The sequence below is a fragment of the Megalops cyprinoides genome, chromosome 2, assembly GCF_013368585.1.
Source record: "Megalops cyprinoides isolate fMegCyp1 chromosome 2, fMegCyp1.pri, whole genome shotgun sequence".
In the NCBI taxonomy this organism is placed as follows: domain Eukaryota; kingdom Metazoa; phylum Chordata; class Actinopteri; order Elopiformes; family Megalopidae; genus Megalops; species Megalops cyprinoides.
Window position 1 is genome coordinate 7,370,001 of NC_050584.1, and position 16,218 is coordinate 7,386,218.

The window sequence follows — 16,218 nt, forward strand, 5'->3', positions numbered from 1 at the left end:
AAACGTAGTACACATTTTATCCGCAATGTCGGGCCCAGGGCAATGGATTAATGCTTTTTGTATTTTTCTTATTATTTTTGTAAAGTTTCATGCTCATTGGCGCAGTGTGGACATTTTGACTGTTATCTGCAGTTTGGCCAACAGAATGCCTTGAGATAAAGAACTGACAGTTTATTGTGGACATTCATCGCGCCAGATGTGTGGAATAGTACAATAGACAAAATGGGAGATCTGGAGTCTGGTTATGAAGAGATGGAGGGTGTGAAGCTCGGGTACCTGATTATTAAGGGCAAGCAAATGTTTGCTCTTTCTCAAGTTTTCACTGACCTCTTGAAAAATATTCCAAGGACTACTGTGCATAAACGAATGGACCACCTCAACGTGAAGAAGCATCACTGTGATTTGGAGGAATTGCGAAAACTCAAAGCAATAAACTCTATAGCTTTCCATGCGGCTAAATGTACTCTGATTTCAAGGGAAGACGTGGAAGCTCTTTATATTTCTTGCAAAACGGAACGAGTGCTAAAATCCAAAAAAAGAAAAACGACCACGAGTTCATCAGAGGTTACCTGTGATGGTCAAATTCGCTCGGAACCCCACGGTGCATTCTGGAAAGAAAAACTTTGGCTAAGTTTGCACGGGGTTCCTCAGACTTTCTCGTTTAAAAACAGGACGGGGAGACAAGAGGCTGTCTCGCCACCGGCTTCCAATCTACCTCAGATTTACAGTAAATTCGCTTGTCGTGGCTACCAAACAGTCACAAAGTCGGAGTGCAAATCCCTCAAAAACTATGAAACTGCTCAAATACCCAGTAAGCGTGTAGCATTTAATTCAAGTCATTCGTTTTTTCGGAATGTGATTTGTACCCGACAACCCCTACTCTGTCAATCCGCCATTGCGGCACAGTCCAGGCGCTCAAGCACTGCCGACCTAATTTATAAAAGGAAAAGAGAGCACGAGGACACTGGCAGGCAATTTTGGAGCACAAGCAGACACAGTCGTCAGGTTTTATTTGTCCCGAAGTGCTGCAAGTCAAAAGTATCCAACGGTTCTTTAAACAAATTTCACCTCGAGCATGAGTTATACCTCGACCACCAACACATCGGAAATTTGCAGGAGAGCTGCAGCAGCGACACCGAGTCAAGCTCTTACTCTGAACAAGTCGATGACTCGGATTTTGGGTCAAGTTTGTCCACTAGCAGTAACTCCGGAACCTCAGATGACGATGAAGACGATTCACTGTCAGAATCCTCAGATGCCAGTACAGATGACGACAGCTCTTCCCAATCCGATTCCAGTTCGGTTTCGAGCCATGTTTCGTTGCAGAGCATTCGACTGAGACGCACCAGTTTTTCAGCTCTCAGCAATAAAGCACCTTTAGCACCCCAGCCTTCTTTCCACTGTAATCTCCAACACAGAGCCACAAATCATAGCGGAACAACCGTGTTGGATTACGGCATTTCGAACAGGAAACTGAAGAAATCGGACTTCATTCACACACCCTGCGTGAATAAGTACGAGGATGGTAGTGCATCAAAGCAACACAGTACCTGCCCGCTTCTTCTTGGAAGTTACTTTCCTGACCCCAGGAAGGAGAGAGTTTCTGGGACATTGTCACACATTGAAATTCCTGATGATCCAAAAACGACTGACCCTGCAATTAAAAGTGTTATAGAAACAGGGTCTTCACCTTGTTCAAAGGGAAACAAAGAGTTTCCCCCACAAAGGGTATCAGGACAGGCAAAAAAATGCCCCCAAGCCTTGATCTCATACTGTGCCCAAGACAAAGAAACAATAGTTTCTCAGTTCACCGACAACAATCCTTCATTTGCCGTAAATTTGAAGAAAGAGGCGAAAATTAGCCATTGCCTGCAACTACCCCCACCCCCCAACATCAAGACAGAAGTAGAGGAACTCAGCACACCCGCAGATGGTCACAACGAGAACAACACACCAGCAAAGACACCGCCAACTCTACTGCAGAACGTGAAAATCAAAGTAGAGGAAATATCTGACGACTACGAATACTCCTGTCAGGCCCCTGGACTCGGGTGGGAATACCAATGCAGCCTAACCGAGCCATACATCAGCAGTGGTCAGTATCCGAGCGGCGAAGACAAACCAATACACAATGTAAACAATGTGAATGAAGCCACTGAGTGCGCCGGACACCCTGCTAATTCCCGTAAGTCTCCGACACGAAACCAGGAATTTCAAAGCACTTTAAGCACCCCATATCCAGAGGAAGGAGAGTACAAAAACGGTGCAAGGGTCAGGAAAAACTACAGGACTCTGGTACTGGGGAAACAGTCTGGAATTCCGAGGACGCAACTTAAATTAAATGGTAAAGTTGACCGGACCCCGCGATCTACAGGTAAACCCGAGAATTATGAAGGATCACCAGAGGATTTTACTGTCTCGAGCAAACGCAAACGTGCATCCGGCAATGTAGCAGCTGTGAAAAAGCCCTTCAACTTCATGGCAAATTTTCCATCTCCGCCGTCACTAATTATTGGCAGTGATGGGGATTTGAGTCCCGCTTATTCTTTGAACTCTGTGAAGGATAACCCACCTCACCGGTCTCACCCTGTGTGGAAATGGCAGCTTGGTGGTTCTGCTGTACCTCTCCCACCCAGTCACAAATTCAGGAAATTTTAATGCAAGTAATATCCGATATTTACGATACCTTTTTTTGGTGATTTATACCAAAACTCCGAAAAAGTCTTAAAACGAAGCGACAAGCACTGAGGACCAAAATCCTTCATTTGTTTGCTTTTTCTTTTACTGGATAAACATTCCACATGTTTATGGAACTCCTTCACTAACTACAGTGTTACCTATGCTGAGCTGGAAGACTTTCAAGACTTCATTGATCTGACTAATAACAAGTACCTCAAGGATTTATACCGAAACATACACGAAACAGTTTGATAATATAGGATATCCAATTGTGTGGAATGGTTTTGCAAAAGTGTTTTAGGAGTGTAATCGACTTTCCCCTACTGGATTGTACCATTGTGAAATCAAGTGTAATAGAATTCAATTGTACTGATACCCCCAGAAAAAAAAACTCTTTTGCAAAACTTGTCCTGCACTGCTATAAGATGCTTATTATTTTATGTGTACAAAATGACTGAGAAGTAATTGGATATTATCGGCAATTTCACGTTTTTCCTTGGGATATTATTTACAACCTGTCTGCCCCCGCCAGCATTTCACCTTTGGTTGTTTTCATAATATTGCGTTTTACCTTTATATTTATTTTGTTTGTATGTGTTCTCTGAATGGTTCCTTTGTGTTTCTCGGAATTGTTGGTTCTGGCATTTAGTTATTTTTGCCGAGGGAAATTTACTCTTTGTGATTGTGCTCACATACAAATACACAACCCTGACTGTTAGGCCCACCACAGATGGCCTTAATTACTGACAATCAGGAGGAGCTGTTCGAATTTGCACGGAAAAAGACAAACTACAAACACCAAATCTATCTTGCTAGCACATTCATCGATAAATTGTAGAACACTGAACAAAAGCACAAACGTAATGAAATGCACTTTTAAATAATGCAGAGGCCTGGTTCACCGTAAGGACTGAATGTGTTTGATTTACTAAGTATGCTTAAAATGGAAAACTGTCATAAACTATGTGAATCGAATTCAGATGGTGGGAACTTTACAGTTACTCATGGTAGTATGCGACATTGGACATTTTATCTGTACGCATGCCTTTTTAGCCAAAGGCATATTCAAACGGCTTTCCTCCCATTTTACTAAAAAAGCTACCTAGCCACCAAGAAATCTCAAGGACTTGAAAAAATACTTGCAAAATTAATGTTAATAAATGATATCATTTCAGGGACATGATGTTTTCGTAACATGCTATGGGCAAGGCTTAGCTACAATCGTCTCTAAAAGTCAGTATAATCTAATATATAAATGGCTGTCATATTCTTGTAATATAGTATTTTTCAGCTCAAATCGTGAGTTATTCTTTCAGGCCCATAGACTGAAGTGCAAGGTTTGGCAGGGCTTGCACCCTCACGCCGTTTCATCTTAGTTAACTGACGCTGTTCATGGTGCAAATTTTGCCATTCGAACTGATGCAGCTTTTGGCTGCTAAAACGTCATGGAGATGGAACATATTTTGTCATCATCACGTGCACAGTATTTGGGATTATGGCCTCACTAGCTCTACAAACATGTGCGGTGTAAGTGTATACAGACGCTATCATTTTTGTTTAAAATGACAAAAACCTTGATATTCGACAGTCAAAAGAGAAAATTGTCACTATTTGGAGTAGAATGAGAATTTACAAAATGTATAGTTTGCGTATGGAAAGGCAGTGAGTACGTGTGGCATGAAATGTCCCTCTGAAATTCGATCAGTATGGTATGTATTTGAAAATAGGAATGTAAAGTTCCCTAGTAGGCGTTGACCAGCTTTAGATTCCAGGTGCTTTTAGATGGCTGACGTGTTGTTTGAATGTGCATAACTATTTTTGGATCATCATTCATGTTTAATCTACACCATGGTATTTTTGTTTAACCTATGCCTAGTGTGGCCAAGCTTATTTTCGAACAGTTTGAAGTGAAAATCAAAACCCCACAGTAATACACTACGAACAACAAAAATCTACGTGAACGAGGCGGTGTCCTTGTGACTAATGCCAGATGATGAGGGAAAAGCACACAATACGACCACAGTAAAACACCCTGACCTTGTAAGCCCCACAGTAAATGCATTTTGCATTCAAAATACGCACGTGTTTGAGGCGTCAGAACGTTTTCACTGCTTGGGTGTGCACGATCGTATTGGAAGCTACTTATATGTTGGGGTTTAAACTACAAAATGTGTGCACGGACCGCCCCCACTTTAAATATCCCCAGGACAAAGAGAAAGAACAGATTTTTCGAACGGGAACACTAGGCTATGCCATTCTCCACGAAAATTATTTCCCAGCTCGAAAGTTCTTTCACCTCATGTCCTTTTTTTGTCACAGAGTACACTGGAGTGTGATTCTTGGGGTAAAACGTTGCAACTGGGACCGGCCTGCAATTTCTTGTTGCAAAAGGCGCGTTTTAATAAGCTGTGTGATTCAATGTATAGACAACAAGATCACTATTTAAACGACGTTTGAGGGAGTGATTCGTGTATTTTGAAATGTGGTACCATTGGAGGCAGGTTCCAGGGGAAACTAATGAAAGTATGTGAAACTATCAAATGTACAGCTGAAAGGTGTTGCTACGTTAGGATCTGAAACGCTTCCCTTCCCCTGCATTAGCTACATACTTGAGGTCAATTTTGACAACAAATCTGAAGTCACTGGTTGTGTAAAGAAAATTAAATATTTATTTTTGTGATTTACGCGTTTTGTATATCGTTGTTTAGGATAAATGCACTCGAAATGAAAACTTGAATGGTGAATGCTTAAGCACTTTCCCTCTCTTTTTTTGAATAATGAATTATTCATTAAATTCATTTGAGTGTAAAAGACAGAGTGCGATTTTTGTTTTCATATCATGATGTTAAGACATAAGTTACAGACAATACGCTGATTTGGACTGCTTTACGTATATGATCCCGAACTGTCTGGCGTATTGCAATGGTAGGATAAAGACTTTTCTGATATGGCTGAAAGATAAACACAGTATGTGCCACAGGATAATGTGGTAATATGTCTATATGCATAAGAGAACTGAGAATGTTTGTCCAAAGAATATAGTACAGTTAGCATAGTTGTAAGGAGATATTGTTAATATCAATATTATGTTGGTGTGTGTGCCTGTGCGCGCGTGCACTACCAATCCAACTTCCTCAGCCCTACAATTTATGTGGAGACACGGTCTCTCTTTTTCTCTCTCCCTCTCTCTCTCGTACACGTACACACACACACACCCACACACACATACACTCAAGATAGGCAGTCATGACGACTGGAGACGCAAGAGTATACAGTGTTAAATGGGGCAATCTCAGATCTTCCCCTTTCACGTACACGAATGCACCATTTGTAACAAAGCAAAAGAAGCGTGACATGCACGAGGCGGGGTTCACAGAATCCGTGAACTCTTAAGATGTTTGTGATATAAATTTTGCTCAGCGGCCCCCATAATAGCACCGTGCTTTCATCTTGTTATTAATTCACCCACGTTATTGAGAATAACAACAGACCTAAAGACATTAAACGTTACAATTAAGATGTAATGCTGAATCGTTATTTACAGTGAACTCCGAAACAGCAGCACGCAAGCAGAAGGTTAAGCATCTAATTGGTGAGCTGCTGTTAGTATACACTCACTATTTCAGGCTTCAGTGGCACCGGTAAGGCTCGTAGTGCAGAAACATTGATTCGAAAAGACGAAAGAGATCCTTCCTGTTAATAAGAGACCAACTCGAGCTCAGTAGACACTAAATACGGACGACACACTCGTCTGCTCGGGAGTCTCTTTGGCCAGTGTCTCATCAAACACCACAATGATTTGAAGGAGTATATGTACATTGGTAAATGGCCGAGGTGCAAAGAATATAATAATGTCTAATGTCTTTAAACCTGTGCAATTTCGTTGTTACGATGGTTTTAATACAGGGGCAGTTATAAAATGTTTGAAATCATCCCCATTCCATCAAAGGCAGGTAATTCATACTAATAGCATGCATTTGTTGTTGACTGGTTCATGTTGTTGATAGTTATTTATGGCGAGTATCGCCATTGTTGAATTTAAATAGCGTCCCAGGTAAAGCCAAAGTGTTACCCTCCGTGGTATTCATGCAGCCCTAAACCAAATAGCAGCAATCTGCTGTAGTATTGACCGAATAACCGCACCAACATTGAGGGCGAAAAACGAGTTAACGCCGTTCAAAGCATGGAACGATATAGTTGTTAACCTACAATAACAGACATCTCACACGGGTATTATCTTTATCATCTCGCTGAATATGCAGTCACCGGTTTACGCAAGTGGGCGGAGTTAATACAGAGAAGACAACCCTAAGTTTATGTTGTGCTTTACGTAAACAACTATTATAGACATCCCGGATGGCAGAAGAGATTGAAGCGGATGTGAAAAACATCGATTTAGAGAATGTAAAGGTTATTTAAGGTCGATACATAGCAAATGAGGTTGGGCTGAAAACTCCCTGTTCTAATGAAAAAATACAGAAACAATACACCTTTAGATAAACTCGTCCATATAGACACTTAACTAAGCTTTTGAGAAGTGTGGAGAAATCAGGTGAGAGGAGTTATTCAATAACTTCAGATGATAATTTTTTTAAATCCCACGACAGACATTAACAAAGGATTTATGGTATTCCCCTGTGTGTGTGTGTGTAGGGAGAGAGAGAGAGATTTTATTTTTAAAATTATAGAATTTCAGCTCAAGTTACATATTTAATTATTTGGTTGATCTATTGCAATATATTTCTGATTTAACTGATTTAAATTGTATTTACAATGTATTCTTGGGCTGAACAATGTATTTGATATATTACAATACGGACAACCAAATTTCAAATATTAGCTAAACAATTTAAAAGTCCTTTGATACAACTGTAAAGTTTAAGCTCAGCAAGAATGTTCATTTTTCAATATGCATCTCTTCCCATAGCGTCTTGATTGATCCCATCTTATAGTATTGTAAAGCTGGGGTGGGGGTGGGTCAAAGGGATTCTGTATTCCCAGACCACAGAGAGACCAGGGAGAAGACAATCCTATCGCAAGAGCTTTCTACCAAGGCGGATATTCCTGAGGAGTTTTTTTTCCATGGCCAGGCAACCGTCATTTCGGGGATGCAATTTCAAAATCGCTGTTTTAAACTCTTATGAGACATGTGGTTGAACTTAAGTGTGACTTGTTAACACGAACGGATCGGTTAAGATGAAAATGCTTGAATAATACATTAAAGAGAATGTTATTTATGCATGAAAGTCTTAAGATTTAGGTAGTGATTAAATCAAAGCGCTGCCCCGTACTTCCAGTAAGGAATCTGAGGCAGTGTTACATTTTGGTATACCTTACACGGCATTCCACCTTTTATATAAATTAAAAATTCAACACAATGAATGCAACAGAGATTCTATGCAAAGTGTACGTAAAGTTAAACGTAAACTTGCGTTAGATTCATAACGAAGGTCTACAGTTACAATATTATTGACTCTATCGCCGAAATAACGACAAGAAAGTCATACAATATTACTTTCCCGATTATTTTAACTGTTAACGTCGTGTGAGTGTGCACCATTCGGATATTATATAAAAGTAATGTGTTGGCAATAACATTTGTCGAAAAAAATAAATAAATAAAGAACGTTTGGTCCCGAAAAGGTTACATTTTACAGAGGCGCTGAAGCCAAAGATGTAAATGATAACGCATTGCTTACAATTAACATAACCAATGTTTTATGAATTTATGGGAAAATGTCAGAGTTGAAGTCATAAGAATTTCTTTGTTGACACATGTCAGTGATTTTAGCCAGTGATATGCCGAAGTGCTTAAATGTAATGTACACGTTACTCCGTATATTTACCAAGTAACTTATGTTACTAAGTAGCAGGCCAATGTTCGTTCATATATGGTGTTTTTTTTTCCCCACTGTAGACCTATTTACCACCAGGGGTTACACTAGTGTCAATAGTCAAATGTAAAGTGTCCCTGCACACCCCTTGTACACCTTTACAAAAATAAATGTTGAACATTAAAACATCGCAGAAATATAGATAGTTTCATAAATTCAAAGATATATTAAGTTCAGTTTCATTTATTGAAATAAACTTTATCTGGCTGTATTAGCATTAACTTGTAACGTATTACACTCTTCACAACACATGCGTTATGGATGTAAAGCCTCATTGGATAGATATCTGAAACACGTACAAGCTCAGCTTTACTGGCTGTTTGAAATGCTGCGGGGTAGTGTCTGCCTTTGTGACATATCATTCGCGTAACATGCACGAATACGCACGCACGTCCCTTTTTTAATGTCCTCACACTGTAAACATGCACAGTTGCAGATCCAAAGAGCATCACAGTTACCTGTTCATTATATTTGTCTTTACTGAAGTGAAAGAGGAAATGTGTTATTAAAACCTTAAGTGACCATGGCTGACGAGAGAATATTTTCCACTGATGTATTTTGTTCTGGCTAAAGGATGGTTGAACAATTGTCCTTAACATCCTGTGGAGAACAACCGCGACCGCATTCAAGATAAACGCGCAAATGTGTAGCCCATGACCACGGGAACAAACATGAGAAACCTCCTTTAGAATCGAAATGGGGTTTAATTAAAGATGACTATTTGTTGCGAAGCAGTGAGCTCCGGTCCACTCATCTACATTTATGCTTTGTTTGATAGTTCCTCACAATCAGAAGCTACGAATACCCTAGTATCCTCTTCCTGACAAAATAATTTTCACAATTTGCCGTTTAACAGATACATTACACCGTTCCTTTTATGGATACACTCTGCGATATAAGGGCCAAACTACAGCCTGACCGAGGTACAGCAGTGCCACAGAAAGAAAGCTTACCGACACTTTCAGTATCGATTACGCATATCCTGTGAGAGTTTGGAATGTGTCCGTGACAGCGACCTGACCAAGTTTGTCTGACACAGAATGCATGGTTATGGTTAATCCTTCTCATGCCCTTAAATTGTTGTAGCAGCAAGATATCTTTGATATCATAGTTACAAGTTATGAATATCACAATGTGTCATTGCTGTGAAGCAAGATAAAGCTATATCACTGTAGAAAAACATTACAAAGAACAACAAGGATTAAATCATATGGCTCGCGCCGATTTTAGATTCCGGGTGGTTAGATTTACAAGGTTTGCAGAGTAATGTAATTAACCAATTATGAAAGGCAAATCCTTGAACTGAAACCACAGATGGCCACCTATGCATGATTGTGATTATACCGAGGAGGTTGGTTGCAGTGGGAAACTATGGCCAAGATCCTCTCCGCCTCTTTGCGTAACATTGTTCAATTTTATAATTGAGGTGAATGAGATTTAGCACAACTCCACAAGCCATAGCATTGTAAATTGCAAGGGATGACCATTCATACAATCTTCAGAAAGTTAATATTAATATCACGCCATAACGTGGTCATCGTGACATTTCTTCAAAAACATTTTCACAAAATGTAATTTTCAACATGACACAATTGATATGTTATTGTGGAATGGTAGCAATGCAATTAAGTATCCAATTAGTATCTCTCATCGTCGCAGTAAACTATGCTGCATTAAAAATCACTTAAAACATAAGAAAGAATAAACACGTAATCAATGTTTCAAACGTCTCCTTTCAAACGTTTTCACGTCAACACCGTGCAGTGCAGTTCTGATTGTCAATACAGAAAGTAGGCTAATGATAAAAACCAACAGCTTGTCAAACGCTTTCACAAAAACAAAGAGAACCGTCTCATTAATGACAACCCCCCTGAACTACCCTGTCTTCATAGGTAGTAAAATATTTTGCATCGTAAAAAGGAGTTTTTTTTCCTTACATATGTGACCAATGGTTATTCTATGGCACATTTGTCGCTATGAAGAGCTTTCAGCGAGCAGCAAAAATGAGAACAGGAAAGGGAAGCGACGGATAACTGCATATTCTTTTATTTTTCTCACATTTCCGTATAATGCTGTAAGAGGACTATGCCGCATTTGTACTGAAGACACTCTATGTCCGCAGCAGGTTGTATTAATCACTTTCTGTCACGCTTATACTGTAGAATAGCGGTGACTTGTGTGTTCAAACTGAGAGGACTCGATAGTGTACCACCGGACATTCCGCTCCTAGATGAAAAGGACGGGGGGTGGGGTGTGTGTGTGTGTGTGTGTGTGTGTGTGTGTGTGTGTGTGTGTGGGGGGGGGGGGGGGGGGGGGGGGGGAGGTCAAATACCTTGTGTTGATGTGTTTCACGGAGTAAAACCAAGAACGTTTGAAATCTATGTAAATGCTAGGCCTATAAGTTACCAATCGGTCAACTGAAAAACGAGGCCGACGAAACAAACTTTTCAGCTGTTGATTATCCTTCAACAGTTCTCAGAATGTCGTGAACTAAAAAGGCATTACTTTTATTTGTTTTTCCCACACACAAACATCACGATAGCGTGTGTTCAAGGCAGCCAGAAATATTGTTCTGTTGTTTCACCTCATTTTTAGAAGACTGTATAGTTTATATCGATGTCTCCACGATTAGTCTGGAACTGAAAATTTTCACCAGAACTTAAAACCAATGGGAAATGACAGGATTTAGCGCAAGTTCGCTCTATCTCAGGACAAACTGTAGCCAAAATAGGCCTATAAAAACCACCGTACATGAATATTCTCCATACTATCGTTAAATGCTAACAAATACCTTTTGTACACAACATAATGAGCAATAAATATTAGTTAAAGATTTTTTTTCTTTAAATTTTATAACGTTTTAGAAGCGTGTTAGTTTTGTCATTAGATTTAAGTATAACCAACTGACGTGTCTGAATCAACTGCATTCCCCGTACGTTGTGTTACAGTTCATCTTGCTTAATATTCAACTCTTTAAAAAAATGCGAAGTCAAACTAACGTTAGTACAGAGTTGGCGTATTATTGAAGACGAATCCTGTATGCGTTTTAAGATGTCGCGAACTGAAATAGCGCATTAAAACAGAGCATAGGTTATAGTGCACGCACAATTGCACGAAAGATCCGATATCCAGAACTCGTCTGTACAGTCATCAGTACATCTCACGCTGCAAATGCCCTGCACAAATCTGAATAATACAGACACATAAACGTAAATAACAAGTAATAACACGATTTCGTCGGTTGCTGCGTGCAGCGTTTGGGCGGAACATAGCGTAGGTACTAAGGAGAGTGGATGTTAAACCCTGTTGTGGAGAAAATTCATTCCTCTGAGCAAACCCGAAAATAATTGATAGCATATCGACAAAACACCAAAACCTCTTGCTCGACGATACACTGGTATTTTTAAAATGAATGCAGGAGGTTGTTCCGAAGCGGTCGGGCGTTCGTCGACACCGCGAGTTGGGGTGGGATGCTCGGTGCTGCAAAAGTTACACGGGTCACGGGCCTAAGCGCAGGGGAAAACCAGACATGGATACATTTATGTTCATCCATGCCTTGTTGACTACTACTGCAAAACAATAACAACACTAACACCAGCACATTAGCGTTAACATGTCTTAAGACTTAAAACGTGAAAGTAGAATTATACTACAGCATTAAAATGAGCTGGTATATATCGAAGAGAATTTAATCTGTCAATATTTATTTCAAAGCAGATTGTACTGCTGATAAAAGGGGCTGATTTTTGCATATGTTTCAGCTAAGACTTTTGTGTATTCATGTGTGGTGTTTGCGTATATTGTGTAAATTGTTTGTTGAACTTTATTTACATTAGCGATCACTGCTTCAGACCGTTAAAGTCAAATAAATTGATAAGTCAACTAATTAAATAATATGGCTTTCTGCATCAATGTAATCACTTAATTTAAAAAGCCGATATTTGTAAACGGATATAGTGGAAAGCCTTGTTTGTATCAAAGTGAACTTATTTACTTTATCGAGCTCAGCATTTATTGGATGCTTCTCGGTAGATAATGGCCAATATTCCGAATGAGCGATCAGAGGGCCTGGTATTGTTGAGGGGAAATAAGAGGAAAGCCACTGACGTGGCTCCAGACAATGGTATTTCTGAATGAGCCCCGTTTGATTGACACCACGAACCTATTTGACCTCAGGAAAAAGAATTCATTTCAGCGAATCAACCGAAATAGGCAATAGGCTCTCTCTCTCTCTCTCTCTCTCCTTCTATACATACACACACACACACACACACACACACACACACATATATAATCAACAAATAAATCAAACAATTGTTTCTTAGTGATAAAGGAAGGAAAACATACAAAGGAAACATACAGATGGCTCGTTTTCGCAGGTATGATGCCAATATATCAAGGAACAAAAAGTTCAGAAACAGTATTTTATGTACAGCTTCAACCTTTCCGCTTATTCAAGAAATGTAGGCAGATAATTTTCCCACTGAAAGCTTCTGTAAAAATGATTAACCTGAATACCGTATTGCAATTGGGTAGATGCCTACATTTATAGTGAAATGCATCGCGCAATTGCGACAGTGCGCTATGAAACGCTAAAACATACTAGAAGAGGGGAGTCAGTCAACAGTATCTGTCTTGTCCATGAAACAGCAGCCAGTAGCCTGTTATATTTATGTTGTTATGTTCAAGTCTATTTAAGTGAGTCTGTGCATATCGGTTGAACAATATGTAGTGTTTAGGATCTTAAGGCGAATCCGTTGCTCACTCACTCATGTTAACATTTTAACGTTAACGCTAGCGGTTTAAACCTTAAAGCATGTGTGACTTTTTATCGCTCCGTGCAAGGCTGTTAGAACTTTTTTTTTTTTTTTTAGAGAAAATGCCATTTGCAGCCTGAACGGAAACTGGTTCTGTCCTCTGCAGTTTAGTGTCTAGACAACGCATGTCCTATTATTATAGGCACTATCTGTAAAGGCTGATACGATATTTTAGGATTTGTACACTGCTGTCATTTTGTTGATAATCACACCAGACTTCAAAGGAAGCTACATTAGCACCATTGTTCTCTCAATGCAAAATGTCAAGAAAATGTGCGCAGACAGCACCAGTGTCCACAAGTCATTCTCACCTTGTGTACATAATCGTTGGCGGTGCACGCGAGTAAACCTGGCTGCATGGGTTATAATAAACACATTAAGGTCACAAGTGATGTTGCCTGGCGCAAACCAACGGTGTCACAATGAAGTACAGCTGGCACGATTCTGCTTACAGTAAAATTCGACTAGCATGTTCATAACTGAAGTGTATGTTAGTTTTTTTGCAGATTAGCAACTAGCGAGGCGAAACGGGACATGTGCCTGTACGAATCTTCCCCGTCTGTGTGAGATCTCTGAGGTTCCTGAGTATGCGGTCCTCCTATTGAGATTTCCACGCAATCACATCTAGCCTTGACCCCTCGTGACCTTTCATGACGTTTCACATACCTAACGTCATGAGCCAATGTGCTATGCCGAAAAACATTGGCAAACAAAAACAGTGATTTAGTGGCCAATTTGATTTGTATTAGCATTTGTATCTACTTCACCAATCACCAATCAGTGATATTTACAGTACGACCACTGCAAATATTACTTCATTCATTGGCGGCTATAACAAACAAAAGTAGGAAGCGAAATTATAATGACAGGATGTATACCTTGAACGACAATAAATCACTCAGATATGCTATTTTATATTTTTCAAAAGTCAAAAGAGCGTTTGGAGCTTTAAAACATTAGCCCAGTTAATCCCTTTCATCTGGCACGTGCAGTGTTAAATACAGTGTCATGAACTGGAAACATCTATTTTAAAAACAAGAAATGTTGGATGGAAAAATTAATTAGCCTCAAGAGTAAGGGCATAGCTTTAGATATAATTAATCTTTAAGTTCTTTGTTTTCCAAAGCCCCTCGAAATCAGTAATTTCCGAAGCCCGCATTTAAATTCTCGTCGCCAACTGGATATTTAAATTCGTCTCAAGGGATACTATAATTTTCAGCTAAGACTCTCTGTGTTTGGTGTTATAGGCCACATTATATGATCGGGACAATCATGCGTCATAAATAGAACAATGATTAAATAAACATAATTACAACATTAGGGCCCACGGCCCTACCATCAGTTCCAGCTAAATGAGATGGACATAACATTGTTATATATACATATATATATTTTTTCAATAATATTGTATCCAAGAAGGGAATATGTCGTGTGGTATTTCACAGTATCACACACTGCCACACACATATAAACCCGTCGTATTGCGAGATGCGTCATACAAGCAATTTAAACTGCAAAGGATCACTGAGACGAATTAAGGCACCGTTTCGGCAACCACGTTAAAATACCACAAAAGACAAATATTTCATGAAATTAAGTCTATTTTTAAAAGCAGAAGACAAACAACTAGCTGACTTTCTCATTGTGTTAGAAAATGTGAGTTCGATCATGAGAAACCGAACATTCCCCTATTATGATTTAATAAAATGGTTTTGCGAAGTAGCCATAAATCGCCTGCCTGTAAGAAGAGACTGCGGAAGGTAGGCTACTACTGTAAATAAGCAAATAAACCTAAGTGAACCATCAGTAAAAAAGCAAGACGCTGGACACTAACATGTGATCTTCAGTATAATCATTAATGCGGTACTGCTGTGTTTGCCGTCGCGGGTACCCTCTATTTATTTGATGACACTTGGCTAAGCGTATGGCGAGATAAAATGTTTTGACTTTAGGGTCACAGTTATACCGTCTGCTGAATAATGCAAAGTTCCGTAAGACATTTAAACATGACTTCTATTGACAAAATTTTTGTAAATGTCATCTAAGGAGTCATCTAGTTGTCTATTCAACCCATCTAAATGTTCTATCAATAATGCTTATTTTCATTAAAAATGCATATACCAACAGAAACTGTGAACCAAATAATAAGATTTGCTTGCTTGCGGGTCACAATAATAATAAACAAATGTAATTTGAGTCAGCGTGCACAAAAGGTTACATCTGTTGTAGCCATAGTTTGTCATAGTTCCAAGCGCGGCTTTGTCATGAAGGCTTTTTCTTTGTTCAGCTCGGATTGTTGCTGTGATTCTCAATAGTTTAATTACACTGCCTCCTTGTTGCCTATTAGGAAACCACGAAAACAAAAAATATCGTCAACTGGTCATATGCACTCAATATTTTCAAAATGACCAGGATTTTAATTCACATCAAACCTTTAATTAACAGAAACTAGTAAATCCCATTACGTCCCATCTTTAGTAACGCTTCAATTACTGGAAGACGTTGCTGTCGATCCCGCCAATATTTTTCCAGTCAATTTGAATTTAAAGAAATCCAACAGCTATCCAACAGTGTGAGTCTTGTTTAACCGGAGTAATCTTTTTACGCAACTACATTTAATAAGCATGGTGCTAAGGGTAGATGTATGTGTATTAAGGACATATCTGAAAGTTTATTCGAAAATACACGGATAAAGGTCCCTGCATTGTTGAACACAATAAACTGAAATCCTTCTGGGAAAACGCCTATAATGTAAAATGTCTGTTTTAAAGACACAAAATAAAAAATTATAAAATAAACATAGAATGGTTAATTGCTAAGAGTAACCA

At 39.3% G+C, this 16,218-nt stretch overlaps 1 protein-coding gene across 1 annotated transcript; it reads left to right on the forward strand.

Annotated features, from left to right (window-relative positions):
• Positions 1 to 222: 222 nt before the first annotated feature.
• Positions 223 to 2,799, forward strand: skida1 (SKI/DACH domain containing 1). The gene has a single exon (XM_036522299.1). It carries the CDS (start codon positions 223 to 225, stop codon positions 2,656 to 2,658), a length of 2,436 nt encoding a protein of 811 aa, XP_036378192.1. The 3' UTR covers positions 2,659 to 2,799.
• The last annotated feature ends 13,419 nt before the right edge of the window (positions 2,800 to 16,218 follow it).

Excerpts from the sequence above, each read along its gene's own strand:
- skida1 (XM_036522299.1), top strand. The coding sequence starts at position 223 with ATGGGAGATCTGGAGTCTGGTTATGAAGAGATGGAGGGTGTGAAGCTC.